Below are 12,586 nucleotides of genomic sequence, written 5' to 3'. Positions count from 1 at the left end.
AGCTCCATGAGGGCAGGGACTGATAATGTCTCTCTTTGTATCCCTGAGTCCTTAGCACAGTGCTGAGTACATAGGAGAAGATTAATAAATGAATGTTGCCTACGAGCCCTAAGGGATAACATGGGAGAGGCCAGGCAAACCTCCTAGTGTCTCCTTTGCAAGGAGATACCCTGGCCTCTCCTCTATAAATTACAAAGCATAACGAAAGTTCCCCAGTAGGATTCTCATCAGGCAGATCAATGTGGTTTCCCCTCAAGGGTATTAGGAACTGGATTACACTTTCAAGTGAAGAGGGAGTGGCCTGAGCCCCCAGACTATGTGCTGAGTAGTATAATAAAATTTTAGAGCTGGACTCAATCTTAGGGACCATCTACCCTCATCATACAGAAGTCCAGAGAGGGAAAAGTACTTACCCAAGGTCACAGAGCAAGTTAGTGACAGAGCCAGTCCGAAAACCTAGGCTCCTTGTCTGATTTCCAGCCCAGTGCTTTTTCCATGAAATAATGCCTTGATATTTAGGACCCCACTCTCCATGTCTAGCCTCTGGCATAGTCCACATACTCTTTGAAGGGCCCTATCCAAAAATTCAATCCATTTCTTCTACTCTCTAAAGCATTTCCCCTCCATCTCCAGTTAAGTTTCCCTTCCATTCATTCAAGTCTTACTTCTCTAAGGCATAATCCATCTTATGGCACACAAGGCCAGCCTTGGCCTCTTGTCTATGCCAGCAGGGCTCCTTTGCATCGACAGTGGGAGCTGAACCTTAGATGTGGCAAAGAGAGGGAGGAAATATCCCTAGAAACTCAACCCAAGGAAAAATTAAAACAGTTCAGGAATCTGGGAAGAGCAGAGCCCAGGACTAAGCAGAGAATAAGATCTCAGAAGCCTGATCTGCACCCTCATTCCCTGTCACCCCTCCCAAGGGGCATGTATCAGTGACATCATCATCACCAGATGGCAGGCTCCCTGCCACATTAAATCTGAGATATATCCATCCTTTTCCCTGCCAGCTAACCAGCCACCTACTCACCATCAATCCAAATACTTTGGCTCCCCCTTCTCTCTGCCCCCAAATCCTCCTCCAAACCTCCCCACTGGCTCCCTAGGGCCCCAGATGAATGTATAATAATGAGACTACTCTCTCCCATCTGTACAAAGCTCTCCAGTTTACAAAGAACTTCTACATCCATGATTCTGTCACTGGATCCTCACAGCGGTCCAAGTAAAACTGAGGAAAATGAAACAGAGAGAGATGTGATTTACAGACGTTTTTTCCATTTTTGTAGATGTTTAAAGTAACTGAGGCTCAAAGACAGCAAAGCGATTTACCCAAAGTAACAAAGCACCCAGGATTTCTGATTGCTTAATGATCCTCCAGTCTTTGTGCTGAAATTGATGGTAGAGGTTAATAGTCCTAAAAGCTTATTTTACTGAAAGGGAAACTGACTCCAAGAAAGGAGAAATAGCTCATCCAAGATCACAGGAGCATGGGGCCAGGAGCCAGGAGCCAGAACTAGAACGTGCCTTTTTTTCTATACCATTTCCACTATTACCACTAACTTCAGTGTAGTTGGTTGGTGCCTAAAATACAGATCTCCTAGTTGTTAGGGCTATCTCCCTCCTCAAATTGTATTTATTTATCTGCTTACTTGTTGCATCTCTAAGTAAAATATAAGCTCCCTGAGGGCAAGGACAGTTTTTAATTTTTTTACTTTACACCTAGCACAATGCATCACATAGAGCACATGCTTAATAAGTGTTTGCTGAATTGAATTGGGGCCTGATATGCTACTGGCAGGATGCCCAGCTCCATTCTCACAGGGATGATTGAGCAGGGCCCAGATAGCCTAGTAAACAGTCACTAGGCAGAATGTCAAAAGGCAGGTTCAACTGAGGATGGGCTGATTTAAAAAAAAAAAAAGTGAGTAGTGACGTCTGAAAGACGACAGAATGAATTACTAGGTATAGTACATACAATATTAGAACTGGACTGCACCTTAGTCAGCATTATATTGTAGAAAGAACACTGAATTTAGAGTGAGATCAATTAAAAAGTTTTAATGAATGTTAAAGTAGGTATTTTAAAAATGTTTTGCATGGCTTCACATGTATAATTGATAGTATTGCTGTCCTCAATGGGTGGGGGAAGGAGAGAATTTTTTTAAAATGTTAAAATAAATGAATAAAATATATGTTAGAGTGAGAAGACCTAGATCTGAATCCTTGCTAGGCTACTAAATAACTGTGTGACCGGAGGCAAGTTCCTTAAACTCTATATGCCTCACCTTCTTCACCTATAAAATACGGACATTGCGCTTGACCACCTTTAAGGTCTCTTGTAGTTCTAAATATGTTTTACGACCTTAGTACAACCCCCTCATTTTAATAGATGAGGTAACAAGTTCAGCATGACGCCCAAGGACACACACAGAGTAAGACTCCAACACACTTCTGCCGCCTCCAAATATACAGCGGTCCTTTCAACGCCCACAGCTCAGACTGACTTCCGACGGGTCGGAAGCGGGCCCACAGCACTGCCCGAGGACGTGGTGCTCCCAGGAGGCGAGAAGCCGAGGTTATCCTTGGCACCCAGGGCCAACTGGTCGATCCTATAGGAAATGGAGCTGCAAAAGACGGGGTTGGAATGACAGCTCGGCGGAGGAGTCTCAGGAGGGCTCTGGGGCGCAGGCAGACTGGGTGGAGAAACCGCCTCAATGGGAGGCTGGATCAGCTTCAGCCGACTGCAGCCCCGAGCCCTGAGGCAAGGGTACAGGGTGGGATTCGAGGAAGGCAGGGCTCTGCAGCCCTCCTGCGATGGTCTCAAGGGGTCCCCTGGCCGGACCCGGCGCAGAGAGGCCCGCCCCTCGGCGTCTCGTCGCTCGTCCTCGGCATTGAGGGTGAGGAAGCGCAGCACCACGAGGTTGAGGAAGGCGCCGATGACCGTCAGGCCTAAGAGGATGTAGAGGAAGCTGAAGGCTACGTAGGGTGGCCGCTTGTGCAGCGCCTCGTCCCGCTGCAGAGCCACGAAATCGCCGAAGCCGATGGTAGTGAGCGTGATAAAGCAGTAGTAGTAGGCGTGGAAGAAGGTCCAGCCTTCGAAGTGGGAGAAGGCCGCGGCCCCCATGGCCAGTGTGCCCACACACGACAGCAGCCCCACGACCACCATGTTCTCTGTGGACACCTGAGTCTTTCGCAGTCCCGCGCAGCGCTTCAGACGCTGCAGCAGCCGTCGGACCAGCACATTCATGCGCTCTCCCAGGCTCTGGAACGTGACCAGTGTCAGGGGAATGCCCAGGATGGCATAGAACATGCAGAAAATCTTACCCGCGTCCGTGCCTGGTGCCGCGTGGCCGTACCCTGCGCAAGGAAAGAGGAAATGGAAGAGTGACTTGAGGTTGGGGGGGGGGGGTGAAGGTTAGGAATGTCAGGCGAGGAAGATGAGGTGAGGAGGGAGAGAAAAACCTAGACAAGAGGGGATATGTGGAGAAATTGGAGGGAGGGGCAAATATGAGGAAGGGAAAGGAGGGCATGGTGATGAGGGTGCCCAGGTGCTATCCCATGAAACCTTGAGTGGCGGTACTGAAAAACGAACTAGTTTCGGAGTCACATTAGCCAGGTGCAATAAGACCCTTCCACTTACTAACAGTGTACCTTCAGGCATGTCACCTCATTTTCCTCATCCGTGAAACAAAAGGGTGACACTAAATGAAATCTCCTTTAGCTCAAAAATCCTGTTTTCCAATCTTCTTCTCCAACTAAAAGTGCTGTCCCACTCCAAAATGCCGTGGAACGCCTATCTGACCTCTCTCTTTTCTTTAAATTTGCATAGTTACTGTATTAGATCTAAAGCTCTTCAAGGAGGGGCAGCTAGGTGGCTCAGTGAGTAGAGCACCAGCGCTGGAGTCAGGAGTACCTGAGTTCAACTTCAACTTAGCAAATTGCCTCAGACACTTGACACATGTAGTAGCTGTGTGACCTTGGAAAAGTCACTTAACCCCAACTGCCCTGCCCCCCCAAAAAAAGCTCCTTAAGGGCCTGTCATTTTTCCTTCATATCTCCAACCTGTAACCCAGGGCCCTTAGCAAACTAAGAACTTAATACATTTTCTTTGAATTAAATTGGAAAGGGGGTAGGCCCTGACAGGGAGACAGGGTGGATTGAGCTGGGGAGGGTGCAATATGGCAGATATAAGCATACAGAAAACAGCTAATGGGCAAGAAAGCATTTTTCTAGTGTCATTGATGTGTTTCCTCATAAATAAGTTGACCTTTCACAATTCTGGTCTCTATAGATGTCCTTCCCACCCTGTTCCCACCCCATGCCTCCCTCATCCCACTGAGAATAAAAAAAAATCTGTGAACACTTGTTCCTTCAGGGTTCCCTTGGCCTGGATGGTTGGCTCTCATGGTTCCCAAGGGGGCAGAGTCCTAGGAAGGGCTAGATGCCAACAGGATCATTAGCAAATGTCCAGTGTCCACAGTAAGCTAAGACAGAACATTCCTCCTGCCTCCATTTCACTTGGGCCACTCCCCATCTATCTCTTTTCTAAGACCCTAGCTAGGCCCTATTATTTGACAGGCCTACACACACACACACACACACACACACACACACACACACACACACCCCTAAGGTCTCAGGATCTCAAGTATTCGGGGTAGAGCAGAGGCTGGGTAATTAGGAGGTGTTGATAAGCTAGTGAGGAGTAAAGCCAATGACACTGACCAAGGTGAAGGAGGGAGGGCCACAAGGCGTGGAATGGATAGGCAAAATTAGCCTGGAACAAAGTTTTGGGTGGAAAAAGCTCTGAAGTTAGAATCAGAGGACCTTGCTTGATTCACATCCCAATTTTTGCTACTTTGGATAAAAGAAGTTATTTCTTCTCTTTGGTCTCAGTTTCCTTGTTTGTAAAAATAGGGGTTTGGACCAGATAGTCTTCTCCAGCTCTAGTATCCTATTATTCTGCCCTGGGTTTCAGGAATAAGTTTGCAGAGTCCATATCCTCAGGAAGATTTTTGAACTCAGGGAGACTGACTGGCACAGGGCATCCGAGGGCTGAAGCTGGAAGAGGGCTCCGAAGGAAAGAGTAAAGACTGAAGCTGTCCTCTCTGTATTGACTGGGATCCAAAGTGCGACCCCAGGGTACGGGGACTGCCCTTAAAAGGAAACTTTCTCCAAGGAATAGATTGGAGCGGGAGGCAAGAGGAGGCAGGACTTCCAGGGCTGAAGGCATGGGGAGGAGAGGTGCCTTGCCTTCCTGCTGGGCTCTAATGAAAGTCTTCCACCTCCCACCACCCCTACTCTACCCACGCCAGCTTCTCCAGTCACTACTGAGTGGCTGGGTGTTCATCCTGAGCTGAGTTGGGCTTCCCTGGTCTGCATAGCAATGAAGTTACAAAGGTGTTCGGTCTTAGCCCTGTGAAAGGAAAGAAGCTAAGGGATAAGGAGAGGTTCCAGACCCTTACACTCCTCCTTCCTCAATCAAAACAAAAAACCGACCCATTCATACAGGAACCATAGTATTTAGCACTGATGGGAAACTTAATGTTCATTTAGTGTAATCTGGAAACGACTAGTCTGAGGATACACATTTGATAAATGGGAGTCCGTATTCAAATCCCGGTCTTCGGACTCTCGGCTAAACCAATGTGCGTTGGGGCCAAGGTTTGCAAATAATTTCGGACACTCGGTCCTCCAACGCCCCCCTCCTCCCGTTCCACTCCTACTCCAGCGCCTTTAAGCCGGGTCACAGAGGTGGGAGAGCTGGGCTCCTGAGGGGCAGGAGAAGGAGGCCAGGCCTACTAAGGGGGGCTTCGGGGCTGCGCTCACCGATGGTGGTAATGACCGTGATGGCGAAGTAGAAGGAGCCCGCGAACTTCCACTGGCGGCCGGCACGGTGCGGCTCCGCCTGCAGCACCAGGCGCTCCAGCTCGCGGTAGTCCTCGGGCGAGAAACGGTATTTCCTACGAAACTCGCTGCGCTTCTGCTCCAAGAGCCGCTTCCGGGCGCTCTCCGTCTCCGACTCAAGCGCGTCGAACACCGCGGCACCCACCAGCAGATAAGAGAAGGTGCAGAGGATGAGCGACGCGGTACGCACGTTCTGCCTCTTCATGGCGAGCTAAGATTCGGGCTCGCGCCAGAAGTGGGGGTTGTCTCACTGGAGAAGGCTCATGATCTGGGGTGCGGAGGCTCCTCGTCCCCTCACAATCACACCTCTAGCCACCCCTCGACTTTGTTCAAGTAGCCAGGCTACGAGAAGGCTACCCGCCTCTAGTCTGCCGCCCAGTGGTCCGTAGCTCTCTGCCCCAGCCAGCCAAGCATCTGCTCAGCGGCCATCCACAGTCCGAACCTCGACGGCAGCGCGGGAGCGCAGAGCCTAGTACAGAGCCTGTACCTCCCGGCACCGGAATCAGCTGGAGTGCCTTCCCTCTACAGCTGCAGCTACCTCCGAGGCGGGGCTGTTCCTGGGTCTGCGTTCTACTGGCTATTCCGCCAGCTGCTCGCTCCTCCCCTCTCCAGCTGCTCCCAGACCTAGTTAGCTGGAGATCGTATGATGTAGAAGAGCTTGAAGGGACTTTAGAGCCCAAACCCCTCATTTTTAGACAGAAGGAAAGATGCCTAGAAGGGGAGTGGGTGGGAAGGGACTTGTTCAATGTCACAGAAAGTCAGACCAAGGCTAGAACTCAGGTCTCCTGACTGTCACTCTGTTGTAGGCACTGGGGAGGGGGGTCGGGGAGGTGGGAAGGCCCTCCCTAGAGACATTGGAAAGTTAAGCTGGGAGAGCCAGGAGAGAGGCAGCTAAGTCAGACGTCTCAGCACCTTTCAGGACTCACTGGACTGACTCGTAGGGGAGGGGCAGCTCCTAGCTAGACTGCCTAGCTAAGGAAAGGTTGAGTTGATACCTTCACTGTAAGAATGGGGAAGGGGGTGGCTTCACTTGAGTCAATCATCACCCTCATCTCTCCACAAGTCAGTCTCTGTTTTCAGCTCCTTGGAACTAATTCTTCTTCAAACGGAGACATCTGGAAAGCGGGTACTCATTCTCCTACCTGCTAAGACCCTCCGACCTTTCCCTGGGCTAGACCATATGGTCCCTATGCCAGCTCCAGCGTGTAGGGAAGGAAGAACAGCAACCCAAGGCAACCCCCCTCTACTTTTGCCCTTGATCCCATTCCTTCCCTGCTGCTCTAGCAGCTTGTCTTTATCCCCACCCTCCACCCCCGCAACCCCTCTAATTTTCAATCTCTCCTTATCTACCGACTCCTTGTTGCTACCTACAAACGTCCAAATCTCCAACGTCCTTAAAAAACTTCACTTGACCCTACTATTCCTTCAAGCTATTGCTTATCATTCTATTTTCTATCACAGCCAAACTTACAGCAACAGTTCCCTACACTCCTTGCTTCCGTTTCCTCTCCTCTCTCATTTCATAACCCTTTGCAATCTGGCACCATACTTCACCAGTCATCTGAAGCTTTTGGCTCCGAGGTTACCACTGATCTCTCTATTGCCAGATCCAAATGGCAATCTTCTCAGTCCTCATCCTTCTTGACTTCTCTGCACAATTTGACTGCTGACCACTCCTTGCTGGATTCTCTTTCCTCTGGATCTTCCTAACATCTCTGCACTGCTCCCGCTTGTTTTTCCAACCTTCTTGGCCACTCTTTGTTGAATCATCACCCATATTCCATCCAATAAGTAAAAGTATACCCCAGGACTTTGTCCTAGGCCTTCTCTTGTCCATGGACACTTTCACTTATAGGGGTACATGCCCTCCAAACCCCCTTTCTAGCTCCCCTATATGTGTTGTCTTCCTCATTAGAATGTAAATTCTTTGAGGTCAGAGGACTTGTCTTGCTTGTATTTGTATACTTAGCATGGTACCTGGAACATAATAAGTGCTTAATAAGTGCTTTATCTTTCTATCTATCTATCTTGCTGACATTAAGAGCTTCCATAAACTATGCCCAAAGGGCTACAAAGCTGTGCATATCCTTTGATCCAGCAATAACACTACTAGGTCTGTATCCCAAAGAAATCATAAAAAAGGGGAAAGACCCACAGGTACAAAAGTATTTCAGCAGCTCTTTTTGTGGTGTCCAAGAATTGGAAATTTAGGGATGCCAATCAATTGGGGAATGGCTGAACAAGCTGTTGTTCTGTAAGAAATGATGAGCAGATGGATTGCAGAAAAGCCTGAAAAGACTTACATGAACTAATGTTGAGTGAAGTGAACAGAACCAGGAGAACATCATACACAGGAACAACACTGGACAATGACCAACTTTGATAGACTAAACTTTCCCAGCAGTACAATGATCTAAGACAATTCCAGAAGACTCATAATGAAAAATGCTATCCACATCCAGAGAAAGAACTATGGAGTCTGAATGCAGATTGAAACATACTATTTTCTCTTTTGTTTTCTTTCTCTTCTTTTTTCCCTTTTGTTCTGATTCCTTCACAATATGACTAATGTGGAAATGTGTTTAACATGATTATACATGTATAGCCTATATCAGATTGCATGCTGTCTTGGGGAGGGAGGAGAGGGAGGGTGAAAAATTTGGAACTCAAAATCTTATAAAAGCAAATGTTGAAAACCAAAAATGAATAAACAAATAAAATAAGTTTTTAAAAAAGAACTTCCATAGACCCAACTGTCATCTCTAAGCATGATAATTCCCAGAGAAAATGAGAATATATGTAAAATGATTTGCAAGCCTTAAGGCGCTATCTACATGCTAGTGATTGTTTTTATATATAGTTATATATATATATATGTACTATATTTACATACATACATACGTACATACATACATACATACATGTCTGTATAGATAGATATCCAGCCCTAGTTTCTCTCTTAACCTCTAATCCAAATCACCAACTATTAGACATTTCTAACAGGTTATCAGTCAGTCAACAAACATTTTTAAGCGCTTACCAGACAGCATCCTTTAAACATCTTAATGACACATCCAAAACAGAATTTATTATTTTTCCTCCAAAACCTTCCCCATTCCTAACTTCACAATTTCTTTTTTTTTAAATTTAATTTATTTATTTAACATATTTAGTTTTCAGCATTGGTTTTCACAAGAGTTTGAATTACAAATTTTCTCCCCATTTCTACCCTCCCCCCCACTCCAAGATGGCATATATTCTGGTTGCCCTGTTCCCCAGTCAGCCCTCCCTTCTGTCACCCCACTCCCCTCCTATCCCCTTTTCCCTTGCTTTTTTGTAGGGCAAGCTAAATTTCTACTCCCCATTGCCTGTGTATCTTATTTTCTAGTTGCATGCAAAAAACTTTTTTTTTTTGGTTTTTGAACGTCTGTTTTTAAAAACTTTGAGTTCCAAATTCTCTCCCCTCTTCCCTTCCCACCCACCCTCCCCAAGAAGTCAAGCAATACAACATAGGCCACATGTGTATCATTATGTATAACCCTTCCACAATACTCATGTTGTGAAAGACTAACTATATTTTGCTCCTTCCCAACCCATCCCCCTTTATTGAATTTTCTCCTTTGACCCTGTCCCCTTTCGAAAGTGTTTGTTTTTGATTACTTCCACCCCCATCTGCCCTCCCCTCCATCATCCCCCCACTTTTTTATCTTCTTCCCTCTTCTTTCCTATGGGTTAAGATACCCAATTGGGTATGTATGGTATTCCCTCCTCAGGTCCAATCTGACGAGAGCAAGATTCACTCATTCCCCCCTCACCTGCCCTCTCCCCTCCTCCCACAGAACTGCTTCCTCTTGCCACCTTTATTCGAGATAATCCACCCCATTCTATCTCTCCCTATCTCCCTCTCTCAATATGTTCCTCTTTCATCCCTTAATTTGATTTTATTTCTTTTAGGTATCTTCCCTTCATCTTCAACTCACCCTGTATCCGCTTTCTCTCTCTCTCTCTCTCTGTCTCTGTCTCCCTCTCTCTCTGTCTCTCTCTCTCTCTCTCTCTCTCTCTCTCTCTCTCTCTCTCTATCTATCTATATATATATATATATATATATATATATATACACATACACATAGATAGCACCACCATCCTTCCACTCACCCATCCTTCACTCTCCTTCACCTCTCGTAGCCAATAAATTGTCAAGTCTCATCAACTCAACAAATATGATATGTCTTATTTTTTTCAGTCAATGAAAATCTGCCTTCTCTTCCATCTCCTCACCTATACCCAAACTGAGAAAGAAGGAAAACCAAAATCTTTGTGACAAGTGTTGATAGTCAAACAAAACAAATTCCTACATTGGCCATGTCCAATTGTGTGTGTGACTGTGTGTGTGTGCGCACACGCGTGTGCCTCAACCTGTACTCTATCAGGAGGTGGGTAGCATGCTTCTGGTATCATGGTTGACCTTTGTGTTGATCAGAATTGCTAAATTGTCTATAATATTGTTGTTGTATAAATCATCCTCTTGGTTCTGCTTGCTTCACTCTGCATCTCTTTTTATAAGTCTTCCCAGGTTTCTCTGAAACCATCACCTTCACCTTTTCTTACAGCACAATAGTATTCCATTGCGTTCTAATACCACACTTTGTTCAGTCATTTCCCCATCAGTTGGGGAATGGCTGAAAAAATTCTGGTTTCCAGGTGTTTGTTACCAAAAAAAGAGCTGCTATAAATCTGTAATACATGTGGGCCTTTTCTTGGATCTCTCTGGGCATACAGACCTAGTAATGGTGTTGCTGGGCCAAAGGCATGCCCAGTTTAATTGATTTTTGAACACAGTTCCAAGTTGCTTTCCAAACTGGCTAGACCAGTTAGCAGCTCCACCAACTTTGCATTAACACACCAGTTCCATCTTGCATCCATCTCTCCTCAGTACTCACACCACAACCACCCTGGCTTGTGTTCCCATCACTTCTTACTTGAATGATTGGTCTCCCTGCCTTGAGTTCCTCCTATCTCCAAATCATCCTCCATTGAGTTGCTAAAATGGTATTCCTATAGCAGAGGTCTAGCAATATCAGTCTGCTGCTCGAGAAACTCCAGTGACTCCCAATTATCCCTTTAAAAATATTTTATTTTCCCTCAACTATATGTAAAAACAATTTTTAAAAAATAATTTTTTAAAAACAGTTTTGAGTTCCAATTCTATTCTTCTCTCCTTCCCTTTCTTCCCTCTCCTCTCCCTGAAATGGTAAGCACCAATTATCTCTTGGATAAAATACAAATTTCTTTATCTGACATTCAAAACTCTTCTGACCTAGCTCTGGCCTACTTTGTATGTATTCTAGATTCTAGTCAAACTGGTCTACCTGCCCTTTCCTCATACAGGCCACTCTATTTTTCATCCCTGTACCTTTGCACAGGCTGTCTCCTGAGCTCTATAATGCACTTCCTTAAATTGCTTGCCTCCTCAAGAAGGAGGGGAGGGGAATGAGGGAGGGAGATAATTTGGAACTCAAAATTCTTAAAAACCAACGTTAAAATTTTTGGTTTACATGGAGTTGAGAAAGAAATTAAATTAAAATTAAAATTAAAAAAAGAAAGAAGGGGAAAAAAGACACCTCTGCCTAGTGGCTTAGCTCAAGTACCACAAGAGGCCTGTTGTGATCCCTTCATTTGTTTTTGTTCTGTCCCATACTTCTTTCTTTCTTCCTTCCTTCTTCCTTCCTTCCTTCCTTCCTTCCTTCCTTCCTTTCCTTCTCTTTCTTTCCTCCTTCCTTTCTTTCTTTCCTTCCTTCCTTCCCTCCTTCCTTCCTTCCTTTCCCTCTTTTCTTTTTTCTTTCCTTCCTTCCTTCTTCCTTTCTTTATCTCTCTTTCCTTGCTTCTTTCCTTCCTTCTTCCTTCCTTTCTTTCCCTCCTTCCTTCCTTTCCCTCTTTTCTTTTTTCTTTCCTTCCTTCCTTCTTCCTTTCTTTATCTCTCTTTCCTTGCTTCTTTCCTTCCTTCCTTCCTTCCTTCCTTCCTTTCTTTCCTTCTCTTTCTTTCCTCCTTCCTTTCTTTCTTTCCTTCCTTCCTTCCCTCCTTCCTTCCTTCCTTTCCCTCTTTTCTTTTTTCTTTCCTTCCTTCCTTCTTTCTTTCTTTATCTCTCTTTCCTTGCTTCTTTCCTTCCTTCTTCCTTCCTTTCTTTCCTTCCTTCCTTCCTTTCCCTCTTTCCTTCTTTCTTTAAGTGACTTGCCCAGGGTCACACAGCTAGTAAAGTGTCTGAGCCTGGATCTGAACTCAAGTCCTCCTGACTCCAGAGCCGGTGCTCTATCTACTGTGCCACCTAGCTGCCCCTCCCTCCCCTGTTTCTATGAATTTGTTTTCTATATATTTCATATTTATCTATCTGTGTTCATGCTACTTCCCCTTTTCTAATAAAATGTAAGCTCCTTTTGGGCAGGCACTATCTCTTTCTGATCTGTATCCTCAGTGCCTAGCATAGTGGCTGAAGCAAAATATATTTAATGAATACTTGCCGAATGAATGATGCCAAAATCGGTGGATCTCTTCTGGCTTAAGATAAAAAGGGTCTTAGAAATTAAGTCGTTCCATATCCTTTACAAATGATGAAACTGAGTCTCAAAGAGGAGAAGTGATTTGCCCTAAGTCACATGGCTAGTATGTGGCAGAGCTGCGACT

At 45.7% G+C, this 12,586-nt stretch overlaps 1 protein-coding gene across 1 annotated transcript; it reads right to left on the bottom strand.

Annotated features, from left to right (window-relative positions):
• Window positions 1-2,494: 2,494 nt before the first annotated feature.
• On the bottom strand, window positions 2,495-6,112 carry KCNK15 (potassium two pore domain channel subfamily K member 15). Its single transcript, XM_036752629.1, has 2 exons — window positions 5,830-6,112; window positions 2,495-3,357 (listed from the first exon to the last, which is right to left on the bottom strand). The coding sequence occupies exons 1-2, from the start codon at window positions 6,110-6,112 to the stop codon at window positions 2,495-2,497; spliced, it is 1,146 nt and encodes a 381-aa protein (XP_036608524.1).
• Window positions 6,113-12,586: the final 6,474 nt, after the last annotated feature.

The sequence above is a fragment of the Trichosurus vulpecula genome, chromosome 3 (genome assembly GCF_011100635.1).
Source record: "Trichosurus vulpecula isolate mTriVul1 chromosome 3, mTriVul1.pri, whole genome shotgun sequence".
NCBI classification, from domain to species: domain Eukaryota; kingdom Metazoa; phylum Chordata; class Mammalia; order Diprotodontia; family Phalangeridae; genus Trichosurus; species Trichosurus vulpecula.
Note: the sequence above shows the minus strand (reverse complement) of the source record. Positions and strands in the feature narration are given on the sequence as shown.